Raw genomic sequence first — 14927 nt, forward strand, 5'->3', positions numbered from 1 at the left:
AACAACAAAACCAAGACCTTCTGTAATAATATTAATAATAACACCCATCACACTAAGAAACAGAGGAGAGAAGCACAAGAATACTAAAAATGGCCAGGCATCACGTGAAATCCACGTGCAGATTCTGATCCTTAAATAAAAATCCCAAAGTCTAAGAAGCAACACCCACACGTTATTTACCAGGTGTCCACTTTCAGAGCCTTTCGTACACTTGTTTTTCTAGGACCCTGCCTATTCTTCTCCTATACTGGTAGTACTAGTACTAGTAGAGTTAAATTACTTAAATTAACAAGCAGACCCACGCGCCAGGACTAGCACGCGCCTCCCCACGCGCTACTGGGAAAGCGCAATCTCAAGCTGGCGAGCCAGGTATGAAGGAGCACTCAAGTGCGGGAGGTGGCCCTCCGTGTCCAGCCACTGGATGCTGCTCTTTCCGCCGATGTGGTCCTTCATGTAGGTCGCCACGCTGGCAGGCACGGACATGTCACGTGCCGTCTGCATAATACAACAGGGGACGTTAACCAGACCCAGAATCCCCCTCAGGTCGCTGTGGAACACCGTCCGCGACACGAACAGCGAGATGTCCGGCCTCATGTTGAACAGCGTCCGGGAAAACTCCCGCACCGCCGCGGGAACATCCGCTCCCACCGACAGCGGCGCGAAACCGTTCACCCAGGCCTCGTAGTTCGCCTCCATTGCCGAAAACACCTGCTCGATCTCTCCCTGCTCAAATCCCCCGTGGTAGTCCTTGTCATTCAGGAATCTGAGAAACTTAATCAACAATTAGTTAAGAAGTTGTGACTCGAACAGAATTGATTAAATTGAGGGGAAAGAGGAAGATTAATTTCTTGTTGTACCTAGGGGAGGCGCCTATGAGGATGAGTTTGGAGAAGAGGTCGGGGCGGCGGATGGAGGCCAGCATGCCGATCATGGCGGAGATGGAGTGGCCGACGTAGACGCAGCGGGGGACGCGGAGGGCGTCGAGGATGTTGAGGAGGTCGTCGACGTAGGCGTCGAGGGTGGTGTAGCGGCGGTAGTCGAAGTGGTCGGGGTTGACGCTGCCGGCGCAGACGAGGTCGTAGAGAATGACGCTGTAGTTGCGGGTGAAGTAAGGGAGCACGCGCTGCCACGCGGATTGGTCTGTGCCGAAGCCGTGGGCCAGGAAAAGGTACTTATCGCCGGAACCTTCCACGCGGACGTTCAGGGCGTCGAGAATGGAAGTGCCCATAGGGAATCTTATCTAACCTAATCAGAGATATGGCGATGGATCCCAATTCCAAAGGGGGTGTGTGTGATTTTTCGGGTTGGGGTTTGGAACTTTTGGTGTGGGTTATGAACAGTTCAAGTTGTAGCTGTTTGATTCTTTTTATAAGTATTTTTCTTTGCCCAAGCCTTTGTCTCTTTGGGTGCTATTTATAACTGCCACCACCAACCAGTGTTACCATCAGTCAATCAGATCGATCACTCTGCCTCCAACTCTCACCTCTCTTTACTCTTTTTTAAGTTAGTGTGTTAAATAATGAAATAAATGTAAGTTATTATTTTTAAGTATACTCTTTAGTTTCTGTTTTTAAAAAAAAAGTATGCTCTGAGTTTAGAGATTTCTTCTGCCTTGTGGTGGGATATCATTTTCTTTTATGAAATTTTTACTAAAAAAAATCTTTTAGGTTAAACAAATCCATTTCAGAGAGTGGAATTTTTCCGGTACCTTCTTCGATTTGCAAAATTTGAATTAGAGGGGGATAGGACTTCATATTATTTAGGTTGTGTTTGATTTAAGATAAGAGAAATTATGTATTTTCTATGTGAAACTTACACTCTTTTATTTTAATTTAAAAATTTTCTCTCTTATTTTTATTATTTCTATTTTTATTCTCTAAATTAAATACATCCTTAAACAAATAAAAGTTAATTTTGTGTGTGTGTGTGTGAGAGAGGTGCGAGTGTTTGTTTATTTGAAAAACAAATAAATTAAAAGGTTTTAAAATTTATATAAAAAGCTTATTGTTTTTCTAAAGTAAACTAAATGGTACATGTAATGCACCGACGTACTATTTCATTTTTGCAAATGCCGTATGGAAGCAACTAGAAAACGGTGGAAAAAGTTTTTTTTTTTTTTTCCCTAATGCTATATTCTTTGGAAGTCATTCAGTTTGTGTTTGACATACCGTGGGATATTAAAAATTGGTAAAAAAAAATCTTTCAAATATTCAAAATTTTTTTTCTTAAACTCTAGTTCATTAAGAATAAAAGATTACAATTAATATGTAGTTTAATTAAAATAAAAAATAAAATTTGATTAAGAATTATTCTGTTAAGAAATGAATTCAGGTATTATTTGAATAATTCAACTTTAATTTCAACACATTAATAAATTGTGTTTAATTATTTTATTTTTCAAACATTTAATTAAAATTAAAATCCTTTAAAAAAATTAATTAAAATAATACTTTTGGTGACTAAAAGTTTAGCCTAATTATTAAGAAGTGTACATATAAAAAAACATATCTTTGGTGTAGGAAAAAAAAATACAGGGTGAGTTTGACAAAAAAAAAATAGTTGAGTAATAAAGTAAATGAAAATAGAAAAGATAAATAAAAATATACGAAAAAATAAATAATTGGTGAGTCTTGCTGAGTCTACACAATTTTATATATTTCTCTTGGTTCTTTGTTATTAAACACTCTTTTTTTTTTCAGTTTTTTTCTTCATCACCATGTTTCTCCTTCACCAAACAAAAGGGAAAAAAAGGAAAAAAAAATTGTGTATGTCGTCTCATAAAAAAGAAAATGAATGGAAAAAAAATATCATTTCTTCTTTTATTTAATTATTTAAAAAGTAAAAGAAAATAATATATATTTTAAGTGTGTGAGTAGAGACTTAAATATTCAATATAAAATTTTCACCTTAGCATGATGTAGTATTATTATTTTTAAGTAATTTTATTCTCACAACAATTTCTATAGTGACGAGAGAAATACAAAATAAAATAATTGATCTAATAAAAAGGAATAAATTTTTTTATAAAAATATATAATTCTTTATTTTTTATTAAAAGTAATTTGCCTTAAAAAATTATAAGTAGTTCATTATCAACAAGTCATTTAAAACCATCACTTCTCTTTTGTACACTAAAATATTCCCGGTCTACGGTTTTCCAAGGCATTAAAATTAGAATTTTGTTATATTGTCCACTAATTATAAAATTATAAACAAATTTTCTAATTAATTAATAATATAAAAGCATTTGCATTTACAGTACATGACAACTAATGTTTAAAGATTATTAGATCAAACTTTACCTCTTTTAATAAAATCTTCTTTATACACAATCAAAAGTTAAACTTTAATTAGTAAAAATAGGAATTTAATTATATGCTAATTATGTTAGTAAAACTATCATTTTCAGCAAACGTTTCTGATTGAAAAATCCAGTGTGGCAGTTAGTCCAAAAACTTTGTGATTTGCTGTGATTTTGCTTTCTAGCAAACGAATTTCATATGATTAGTTGCAAGCTTCAACTAATCAGTAATCAGCCAAGCAAATGGTAGATTTTTGAAGGAGTTGAGATGAGGCTTCGACATGACAATGACGATGACTTTTTGTCGTGCCCAATTATCCGATTGTACGGCACAAGAGAATTTCACTCTTCACTTTTCTTTTCTTTTTTTTTTTTCACTTTTCACATATTCAGAATTCAATTACCATCCCTCCTTTCCCCGTTCACATTTTATACATTCAAAAAAAAATTGTCATTAATTGTAAAATTATTTTAATTTAGGTGAAATTTAAATTAGCAAAATAAAATAAAAACAATAATGTTTTTATGTAATTATTTTAAACAAACAAGTAGAAAATATAGTTTATTTTTTTTTTTTTAATTTATTGAGTAAATTTTATAAAATGGAAGAAAAATGAATTACAAAAATATAAATGAATGAGATTTAAGAAAATAAATAAATTTTAAAATAAAAGCAAAAAGGTAATTAAATCCGACATTTGAGAAAAAAATTGTAATGTATAAAACAATAATGTTTTTATGTAATTATATTAAACAAGCAAGTATAAAATATAGTTTATTTAAATTTTGTAAATCATTGAGTAAATTTTATAAAACTAAATAAAAACAATTTACAAAAATTTAAATGAATGAGATTTGAGAAAAAAAAAACAAATTTTAATATAAAATAAAGGTTAAACTACTTATTTGCTTCCTATAGTTTTATCACTCTTATCTTTTTAGTTCTTATAGTTTGAAAGTGATTTTTTAATCTCATCGTTTATATTTTAATTTTCTTTTAGTCCCTACACTTTAAAAGTGTTTTTTTAGTCCTTATACTTTATATTTTAATTCATTTTTAGTTCCTATAATTTGAAAATGATATTTTTAATCCCTATAATTTGTATTTTAATTACTTTTTATCCTTACTACAAAAAAATATAAAAATAATTAGCTATAAATTAGTTATAAATTATCAACTATTTTTTATTATAAATTATCTTGCGATAAATTAGTTACGAATTACTTGCTAATATTTTTATAGTTAATTGTAATTGATAATATTACTCATATTTTTATGATAAAGACTAATAGAGATTAAAAAGACCACATTCAAATTATAGGGACTAAAAGAGAATTAAAATACAAATTATAAGAACTAAAAAAATCACTTTCAAACTAATAGACTAAAAGAAAATTAAAATATAAACTATAGGGACTAAAAGAAAATTAAAATGTAAACTATAGAGACTAAAAACACCACTTTCAAACTATAGAGACTAAAAGGATAAAAATCATAAAATTATAGGAACCAAATGAGTAATTTAACCTAAAAGTAAAAAGGTAATTAAAACCAACATTTGGGAAAAAATTGTAATGTATGAAACTTTCTAAAAATAATTACTATTTTTTATTTTTATTTTTAAATTAAGTGTCAGATAACAATGAAGACTGAAGTCATGGGTTATACAGTTAGATAAAATATACTAAAAATATCATTATATTTAAAAATTAGAACTGAAATTAATAACGTAATAATTTGTTAGAGTATTTTATTAGAATAATTATAAAAATATTTTAATATTATATTTAAAATGATTGAACAACAATAATACAAAATTTAATAAACTAGTTTTTTTTTGTTTATCTATTTTGAGCATCCATTAGGTATATTTATAGAATAAAGAATTAAATTTAACTTGTATATTTTAAAAAAAAAATATACAGTTATTTAAAGAAATGTTAAGTAAATTTTCGATTTCAAAATTTGTTTAATTTGTTTTCTGTATCGTTACATTCATTTTTATAAAAAGGAGTTTTTATAATTACATTTCTAAAAAAGAGTTTAGTTTAAACAACCACTACTTATTATTTTCATTTGAAGTTTTATTCCTAATTTAAACTTAATAGCGACCCGACAGATTGACGTAATATTAGTTTATGACCCTAAAGAATATTTGTGGTAGGAAAAAAAATGAATGTATGCTTGATTTATAAATAAAAAATCAAAGAAAGAAATAAAATAAAAATAAATAAATTATTTTATAAATTATTCGGTACACTGTATATGATTTGGTGGAATCACGGAGGGGATGATGGAAAATGGAAAAGAATGGGAGAATAATGATAACATTTTTCACAATATAGATATCTTTTATAGGAATAATGATAACATTTATTAGTATGAATTATTTTATACTAATAATATTTTTCACAATATAGATATCTTTTATAGGAAGCAATTTCATTGAGCTGATAACATCAACAGCATAATTGAGTTACCTTTCTCTCAATGATAATTTTTTAATTTCTATACATAAAATTCAAACCTCTAATACTTTGATTAAAGAGAAATAGATAAATATTACATGAATCAATGAGCTATTTTGAACTCGAAACCTCAATGTTATTAAAAAAAATAAAGGATTTAATATTTTTCTGTTTTGAACTCCAAAAAACAAAAAAACAAAAAAATCACTGTATGTTGACCATACGCTACAGTGGTCAATTGTTGGCCCACTGCCTAAACCTAAACAGATTGTTATTAAATAATACAAGAAAGTTATGTCTGAACCTGTGTTTTTGTCAGTTAGCATAATGGATGTACGTCTTCTGGTTTAGTATTTTCTTAGGACACTTCAATAAATTATAAAAAAATTGTCTCTTTCTATCATAGAAAGTCAATAGTAAAAAAAAAAATCCATTAAAAAAATTATCTAATCTTATATGATAAAGAATGCAGCATTATTAATCAATAATAGTATAAAAATTGACACCACATATAAATATCTCTTGTGACCATTCGTACTTCATAACAATATACTATGCGATATCTATATATTGATCACTTTGTGCAATAAAAAGAGGTAACCACCACCAATTCTATTTTTCATACGTGTTGTTTAATATGAAAAATAAAAATACATGTTAAATTTCCCAAAATATAATTTAATTAAATTATATTTTATCCTTAAGTATATTTTTAAATAATTTAGTTTAATTTTATTTATAATAATTCTATATTTAATTAGACTCACATATATATAGTTAATTCAGAGTTAAATATTTTTTTATTCCTAATTTTTTTTCCAAAATTCACTTTTAGTTTCTAAACAAAATTTTAAGCATTATTTATCTCTATAGTTTTCATTTGTTAATAATTTTAATCCCCTTTAATAAGTAGCCATATAAATTGATAATATGAGAATCATGTTAGACATTTATGTGACTTATCATGTGATTAATATACTATATATAATCATATGTATTTTTTTATATATATAAACTGAATTTTTAATCTCTGGTCCACTAATTTGATGTGATCCACTATCTAAAAAGATCATGTTATTAACGCGTAAATCAAACCTGCTTATGAAAACGTCCATGTGAAATCGCTTATGAGAATCTACACACCCACCTTGACAATATGATATGGGACATCTTGCGCAAGCCCTGGAAATTAAATTAGAACGAAACACATATGACTCGATTCGATCTAAGGCGATTCTACTGATTCAATTTGGTTTTCAACCAGTTTGATGATTTAAATGCTGGATCAACAACACAGTCGATCTAATATCTAAACCAACCTTGCTTATAAGTCATGTTCCTGATCGAATTTGTTTGACAGGCTGGTTCACTGTGGGTTTAATGATATTGTGAAAACTAGATCAGTGAAGCCTTGGGGTTTAATCTTTTGGTCTAGTTAAGGTCAAAAGGACAACTCTCTAAAAATAACGCGTTTTTTTATTTAAAAAAGTCCATTAGAACATTAGAAACTAGATGAGTGTAACCTTGGGGTTTCAAAGAACTAAGAACCTTATGAATGTTTGCTACTTTGATTTCTTCTTCTCTATGTTGTTTTGTTAGTTTGCAAGGTTGGATTTTATTGGTTCGATTTCCCCTATAGTCAAGAAAAGAAGTCGAGAAGGAGAAAATTAAAAAAGAAAAGAAAAAATCCCATTAAACTCGAGTACAGCTTTCAACCTTGAAAATAACATTAAACTCGAGTATATAAAGTGTAATCTAATTCATTTCTATTATAAATTATATTATGTTAAAAAATACATTTAATTACATTAATTCAATCTAATCACAATCAAATTCAACCTTTCGCTTCAGTGTTTAAAATATTGACGAGTATAGTATATGTGGAAATAACACGTCTCTAGGAAATAGGGTATGAATTATGGAAATGTGACTATTAGAGCACTTGCACAGAGAAATTGGTGACGCTGATTATGAAGACAAAAGAATGACAGGAGATGATGATGAACATATAGTTGTCCATGCATTCAAGTTCAAGCCACTAGAAAAACAAAATAATTACCACCATATATATTTTTCACAAATTTTCCCAATCAAATTGTCAAAACTAGACTACATACAATTTTCTGTAGCTGGGTATAGACGTTAATTTCAAAGGCAGATATTAGATAGATATATAGAATCTGCATGCAGTTCCAGATGAGAACAGGGAGATAGAAGGGAGTCATAGGGTCAGATAGCTAGCGGAATCGGATTCAATGGAAGTAGCCTTCAACTTCAACATCACTTTCTTTTTCACCTAGCCTCACAAAATTAAATCAAGTGATTCTAAATATACAGTTACATTAAATATTTAAAGAAATTTTTTTACCGTCCATAATGATGATACCCTCCAGAATAGAGATGCCTCCTGTGGTCGATATCGGTAGTCTAGAAAAAAAAAGTTATTTATATATAATATGTACACTCCTATCTATATATGATATATCCTATGCTGCTGCATGGTCCATTAATTTCTTTTTTTCTTGTGTTAGCATAAAGGAGAACGTGGATGAAAGTTTGAAAAAAAAGAAAAATAAAATTTCAAATTCTACATCACTCATGATAAAATATTTAAATAGTATTTCACTTCTTATATATATAGAGCTCTTTTTTTCATTTTTATTTTGTCGTAATTGAGAAATATTTTCTCAACTTTTCTTTCTTCCTCTCATATTTATAAGAATGACTTTTCAAGTCATATTTTTTGTTGGTTATAATAGTAACTTTTCAAGTTATATTTTTCGGTTGGCTATTAGAGTGATTTTTCAAGCCATATTTTCGGGTGGCTTTAGAGTGACTTTTCAAATTATATGAGAGGGTGTAATTCTAAAAAGGTTCCCTCAGTGCAGTGGGGAATCCTATACAGTAATCTGACGTGTTTTATCATGCGGACTTTGTGATTGATAGTCTACTTATACAATTTTTTACAGTGTCATAAAACATCTTAAAAAAAACAACATTATATGTGACTCAACCAATAATTTTTCCAGCTTACCATAATTTATTGTTACAACAATCTAGATACTGGCCGCCACAGATAGTACAGAATTGAATTCACACACCGCAGGAAAAACAAAAACGGATATGGAATTGACAAGCCTGCGCTTTTTCTCTGGTCTATCTATTTCACTATCTATCTATGACAAAGTTGTATTGTATCCTGCTTTAATTTCTCCCATTGTCTCCGGCTTTCCCTGTCTGCCTAGCCATATGCTACTCTAAGCCACATTTTAGCAATTAGCTAAATGCATAAACAAGTAATTTATCTTTAATTTACGAATAGCAAAAGGAGGAGTTTTCTGCCATAGCTTTATACTCGGCACATCTTAGCAAACTCAACTCGAAAAAATTATACATTTTTCACTCCCATTAAGAAGATGAAAATAAAGCAATCATATAAATCAAAACAAATATCATATATAGTTGATTAGAGTGACATTGAGCACATATCTTTTAAGCAAGTTGAGAATGAGAAAAACGTAGTTAGACAAGAAAATCTCTTATCAACCAAATTTCTTGATAAATATTAATGATTAATAAAATTGGTGAATAATTCACATCAATATCACATTAAAAAAATATAAATTAAAACAAATAATAATAAAAACTTTATATATATATATATATATATATATATATATATATATATATATATATATATATATATATATATATATAGAGGATTGATTAGGTTGTAAATGAAAATAAAAAGGGACTCACCATTGACTTAGGCTTCGGATTTGTGGTCCGACAAGGTGGATAAAGTGATCATCAAATGGACGGTATAGCGTGAATATAATCTTTCTTGCTATTGCGGTCTTGGGGGAAAACATACTGTGCGCGTGTTTTAGACCACTAATCAATTATTACTTTTCCTCATGTATCCAATTATTGTAAAAGATATCCACACGTGATAATTTTTTAAATAGATATATACAAATTAAACTAATTTAAATGCAAGAAGTGAAATTATTTTTAAGAATTTCATTTAAATATATTTTTTAACTGATTCATTAGACAAAGTTATCTCTAACTAATATAAGACTTTACACGTATTTGGATAGTAGTTAGTGTTGCAGATGCTCGCATTCCAAGACAAATTCAATAGACCAACACTGAAGTAACAATTTCGATCCGTTTGGAAACATAATTTTGAAGGCATTCGGACGTTTACTCAAACATATTTTTTGTTGGAAGAGACAAAATCCATCTAATTGAGGTGAAGTTATGGGGAAGTTCTCTTGTCTAATTTGTATAAAAGTTGAGGTGAATAAATTGATTTTAATTTATAAGAGAAGTTCTCTTGCCTAAATTGATTTATAATTGTTTAAGGATATAATATGTTTTGCTAATTGTGCATAAAAATTAATAATAAATAGTATATGCGTTGATACAACAAGAGAATATGTTGGTATTCATAGGTAAATTGTGTTCTCCCAACAACGATTTCTTCATATGTCCTTCAAAATTTGTGTTTAAAGAGTCCAATCTTTAATCACTTAAACTAACTATTATTGGTAGATTTTTTTCACTATTATTCAACCATAATTTGACTAATATATACGATAAGTTGATTTTTATAATAATTATATGAAAATATATAACAACGATAAATTTTAATTGATTGGTACGTGCAAATTAAATTATTTTTAATTGAAAAATAACAACAGAAGAGGAAGCTATCAACTGTCAAGGTTCTGCATAGCATATGTAAAGCCAATAATTTTGCACCTTAGACTTGCGAAATGCAAGATATATAAGAGCATGTGTAGGCAAGTTATCCAAAAAGCAAGTAGATAAGTTTTGAATGCTGGGGCCCCAAACCCAAACTGGCATATTCATTGTGACCCCAACCATAACAAGAGACAGTGCAGGTCTTCTAAAGTTCCAAAGGTTCTACTATATATGATGTTGGCACAAAGGAGCAACCTAGTTGGGACAATTGTTTTTTTTCCATGTTTAATTGTTCTTCTGCTGACTCATAAGTCTCTCATCTGCTAATACTGTGTTATTTTTTTTTATCAAAACCTTGACTCTTTCCCCTCTCTTTAAAAAGTTATAAAATGCGTTGTGATATATTTAGCACCTTCCTATATTCTTGACGGTATGTAAAGCTAGCATGAGAGAGATGTATAACTAATCCGCATTTCATTAAAGGTGAAAACATGTTTAACACTATGAAAATCTAAATTGTTTTACATTATTAATTAATTAAAAATAATTATTATAAAAATCAATAATTTTTAATTATGTCTTAGTTTACGATTCAGTGATAATATAGAAATCCTTTACTATATTGTATATATTTTTTTAATTAAATTTTTTTTAAAAATTATGCATTAATTATTTATATATTTCGATTGTGAATCTACGACCATTAATGTATCTTTGATTCATTGTGCCTTTAAAAAAAATCATTGTGGGGCCGTGCTAGACTTGCTAGTTATATATGTATTCTAATTAAGTTTAACAAAATTTCTGCATTAATTACTCAATATATTTCAATTGTGTGGAAAAATCTCCGACCAATAATATATTTTCAATTCATTGGGGAGCCATGCTAGACTTGCCAGTTGAATTCCGGTTATAAGATTTAAAACCATTTTATGTACCAAAACATAAAAAAAAGTTAGAAAAATGTTAAATTCATCAAGTAGACACGAGCAAAAATGAATCGGTGAATTTAAATATAAAAAATAAAAATAAATGTTTGTAAAAACTAAACGCATGTTATCAATTACTGAAATCCTTTGCCAGAGGTTCTTAACCCTTTGGTTCTGATTCACACAAAAAAAATGACTTGAAATCCTCCAAACCCATTTTTATAGTAAAAATAGATATATAGTAAATAAGGATATTTTGCATATTTATACTCTTTTAAATCCTCTTCTCTCTCCTTTTCTTTCTAAATTGGGAAGAAAAAAATATTTAAATAGAATTCTCATTTTTTCCTATTTCGCCTTGGGGATTGGTTCACAAGTATGACAAGTTCTTATATGGAAGACTGCAACTTCTTAAGCTCTCTCTACTTACAATTATTAAAACTGCACCAACCTGACCAGTTGGATGGGGACCCAATGTCCAAGACAATCCGATTAAGGTGTAGGATCGGAATACAAATGATTTAGTTGAATTTGATAAAACCCGATGATTCAGATCGAGTTGGCCCGATTTGATTTAATGAAGAATTTTTTTTTCCAATTCCTATGCTAAATTGTTAATAGGTAATTATTGAATAATATAATATGTTCTTATATTATTATTTTTTTATATTAATAATAATATATAATAACTAATTATTATCATAATGATTATAATATTATGTAATATTTATGTGTTTTATATATCTTTATCAAACTTATTTATATTTTTTAGTTATTTAATGACAATACTCATATAAAATAATTTATAATAATAAATGATTATATAATATTTATAGTTTGATCATAACAACAAATTTAATTTTAGAATATAAAAATATGATTTGATCATATTTAGTTAGATATATTATATATATTTTATTTTTTTAATATATAATAAGAATCAATAAATAATCTGGTGATTAAACCTCTAATCCACTAACCCATTACTTTAATCGACCCAATGAATAAGATCAATTTTCATAACATTGCTTCTACCTGTCCAAATGGAAGAAGGATTAGACTTTTACATTTTTTTCGTTCTGGAATCTTTTTCCTACTTTTCCACCATACCAAAGAAACACTTAAGGATGAATTTGAATTATACTTCAAATTATTTTAATTTTGTCTAATGATTTTTATTACTTATTTTTCAGTTCAAATTTTTAAATGGAAAAAAGATTAACTAAATATACAATATTTTTTAACTAAATAAGTTTTATAAATCCGTGAAAAATTTAAAGGTATATATTAATAATTTAAATAAGTGAAAGTAAATTTAAATTATTAATATTTTTTAAACATGTAAAGTAATATAAAACAGTATTCTATTTATGAAAAATATGTTTAATTTTTAAATGATGAATAAATATAAAATATTTATTATGTAAATAATATTTTTCACAAATAAATAATACTAGTATTTTAATATTTAAAATTAAGTGGGCCTCATTAAATAGTAGAAAGCACTTGCTACTCTATGTAGCATCTAGCAAGGTGCTTTCTTTGCACTGTATAAAAGTTGCTTTTCAATTGAAAAGAATATATATACTTCTTGAGTTGAATTATTTAATATTATTCTTGGAAAGAATCCCATCAGTGATGCTTAAGGTTATAAAATAGAAAATATGTAGATGCGTATGTTTGACTTTCGTGATGCTGTTGTTACTATTAGGAAAATACTTAATATACACCTGAAAAATGAGTAGGTGGAAAAAGAGAGAAAAAAAAGAAAATAATAAATATAAAAGATTATATGAAGGTAAAAGGAAGAGAGATAAATAAAAAAATTAATGAAAGCAAAATAAAAAAGAAAGTGAATTTATAATAATAATAACAGGAGGAATGCTAGTGACATAATCTCTGGATATTTTCTCTTAAAGAGTCTCTTCATGATTGCTTAGAATTGAAAATCATCAATTTTAATAGGATCATTTCTCATTTAATATAAATCAGGAGAGAAAATTATTAAATAAAAAATAAAACCTACAATAAATAGTGATTTATAATAAATTACAACTAATTATAAAGAGTCTTCAAAAGAATGTCAAAGAGAATGTTTGTAGCATTTCTCATAATAATAATAGAGGAGTGTTAGCTACAAATATATCTTTTGAATACACTTTTTATTATTAATTAAAATTTATTGAAAATCATAAAATTGAGAGTGAAAACATTAAATAAGATGCTATGACTCCAAAAAATTGTGATTTTGAATAAATTTTAACCAATAGGAGAAATTGAATTTAAAAAGTGTGTTGCTAGAATTTTTAATAATAATAATAATAATAATAACAATAATAAAGCTTAAATACATTTTTTGTCCTCCTAATATCACATTTATGTGATCTCATAAGTTTTAATTTATAATTTTGGCTCTCTAAGTACCATATATTTCATTAAAGATTTAGTGTTTTTTGCCATACAAGGAGGTAGATGATGAGATATTGGTGATGTTTGACAAGATATTTAAATTAGTTTTTAATTTTTTTTACTAGTTGAAAAACTTATTTGACGGTTTAGTAAATAAGCTTTTTGAGTAGCTTCTAACGTTTTTTGAAATGTTACTTAAAATAGTGTATTATGAAATATTACTTAAAGTAATGTTTTTTAAATCTCTAATTTTTGGTTTTTTATATTTTCTTTCATTTTTATCCTCAACATATTTATTCAATTTCATTGCTACCCATTTTAAATAAATTATGATTTTATTATTATTTTTTGTCTTGTTACATTTTTAGTTACTTCAATAACTAGTTTTATTGAACATTAATTTATAATTTAATAAGCTAATTTTTTAGTTTTCAATTTTTAACTACTAATTAGCTTTCCAATTTCTAGCTAACTTTTCAATTAGTTTTACTAAACATAGTCATTGACTTAAGTTATGTTTGACAAAACTAACTGAAAAGTTACCTGATCGCTTAAAGTCGAAAGAAGAAAAATTAATTAATTAAATCAGTGTTTGATAAAACTGACGGTTGAAGTAACTAAAAAGTATAAAATAATAAAAAAATAATAAAATCATGATTTATTTAAAAAGAATAACTAAAAAATTAGATAAATATATTAAAAATAAAAATTTAAAAAATAAAAAATTAGAAGCTAATATTTTTTAAATGTTACTTGAAATAATATTTTTTAAATTCTATATAAGTTAAAAAGTTAAGAAACTAACATGTTGTGAAACATAACCTTAATAATATGATACTAATGTGGTATAGGATGCAAATGTTAATATATTGGTTACATGACAAAATGGTATGACACGTAAAAATAGAATAATAAATTATTAAAATGTTTATAATAGGATCAGATCTCCCATTATTAATCACTATAATTTTTATATAGTGATAGTAGATATATGTGTAACTTTATTTTGGTTTAATTAAATATCGTTGAAATTCATTAGCATAGTGCGTGGTAGAGTACTGTTGGCGTTTAAGTTGAGAGTTCTATTCCTATTTTAACATTTTGAA

At 27.4% G+C, this 14927-nt stretch overlaps 1 protein-coding gene across 1 annotated transcript; it reads right to left on the reverse strand.

The window, feature by feature from the left end:
• Positions 1–1407, reverse strand: LOC114385320 (strigolactone esterase RMS3-like). The gene is made up of 2 exons (XM_028345345.1): positions 858–1407; positions 1–763 (listed from the first exon to the last, which is right to left on the reverse strand). The coding sequence occupies exons 1-2, from the start codon at positions 1226–1228 to the stop codon at positions 334–336; spliced, it is 801 nt and encodes a 266-aa protein (XP_028201146.1). The 5' UTR covers positions 1229–1407; the 3' UTR covers positions 1–333.
• Between the last annotated feature and the right edge of the window lie 13520 nt (positions 1408–14927).

Source organism: Glycine soja, chromosome 14 (genome assembly GCF_004193775.1).
Source record: "Glycine soja cultivar W05 chromosome 14, ASM419377v2, whole genome shotgun sequence".
In the NCBI taxonomy this organism is placed as follows: domain Eukaryota; kingdom Viridiplantae; phylum Streptophyta; class Magnoliopsida; order Fabales; family Fabaceae; genus Glycine; species Glycine soja.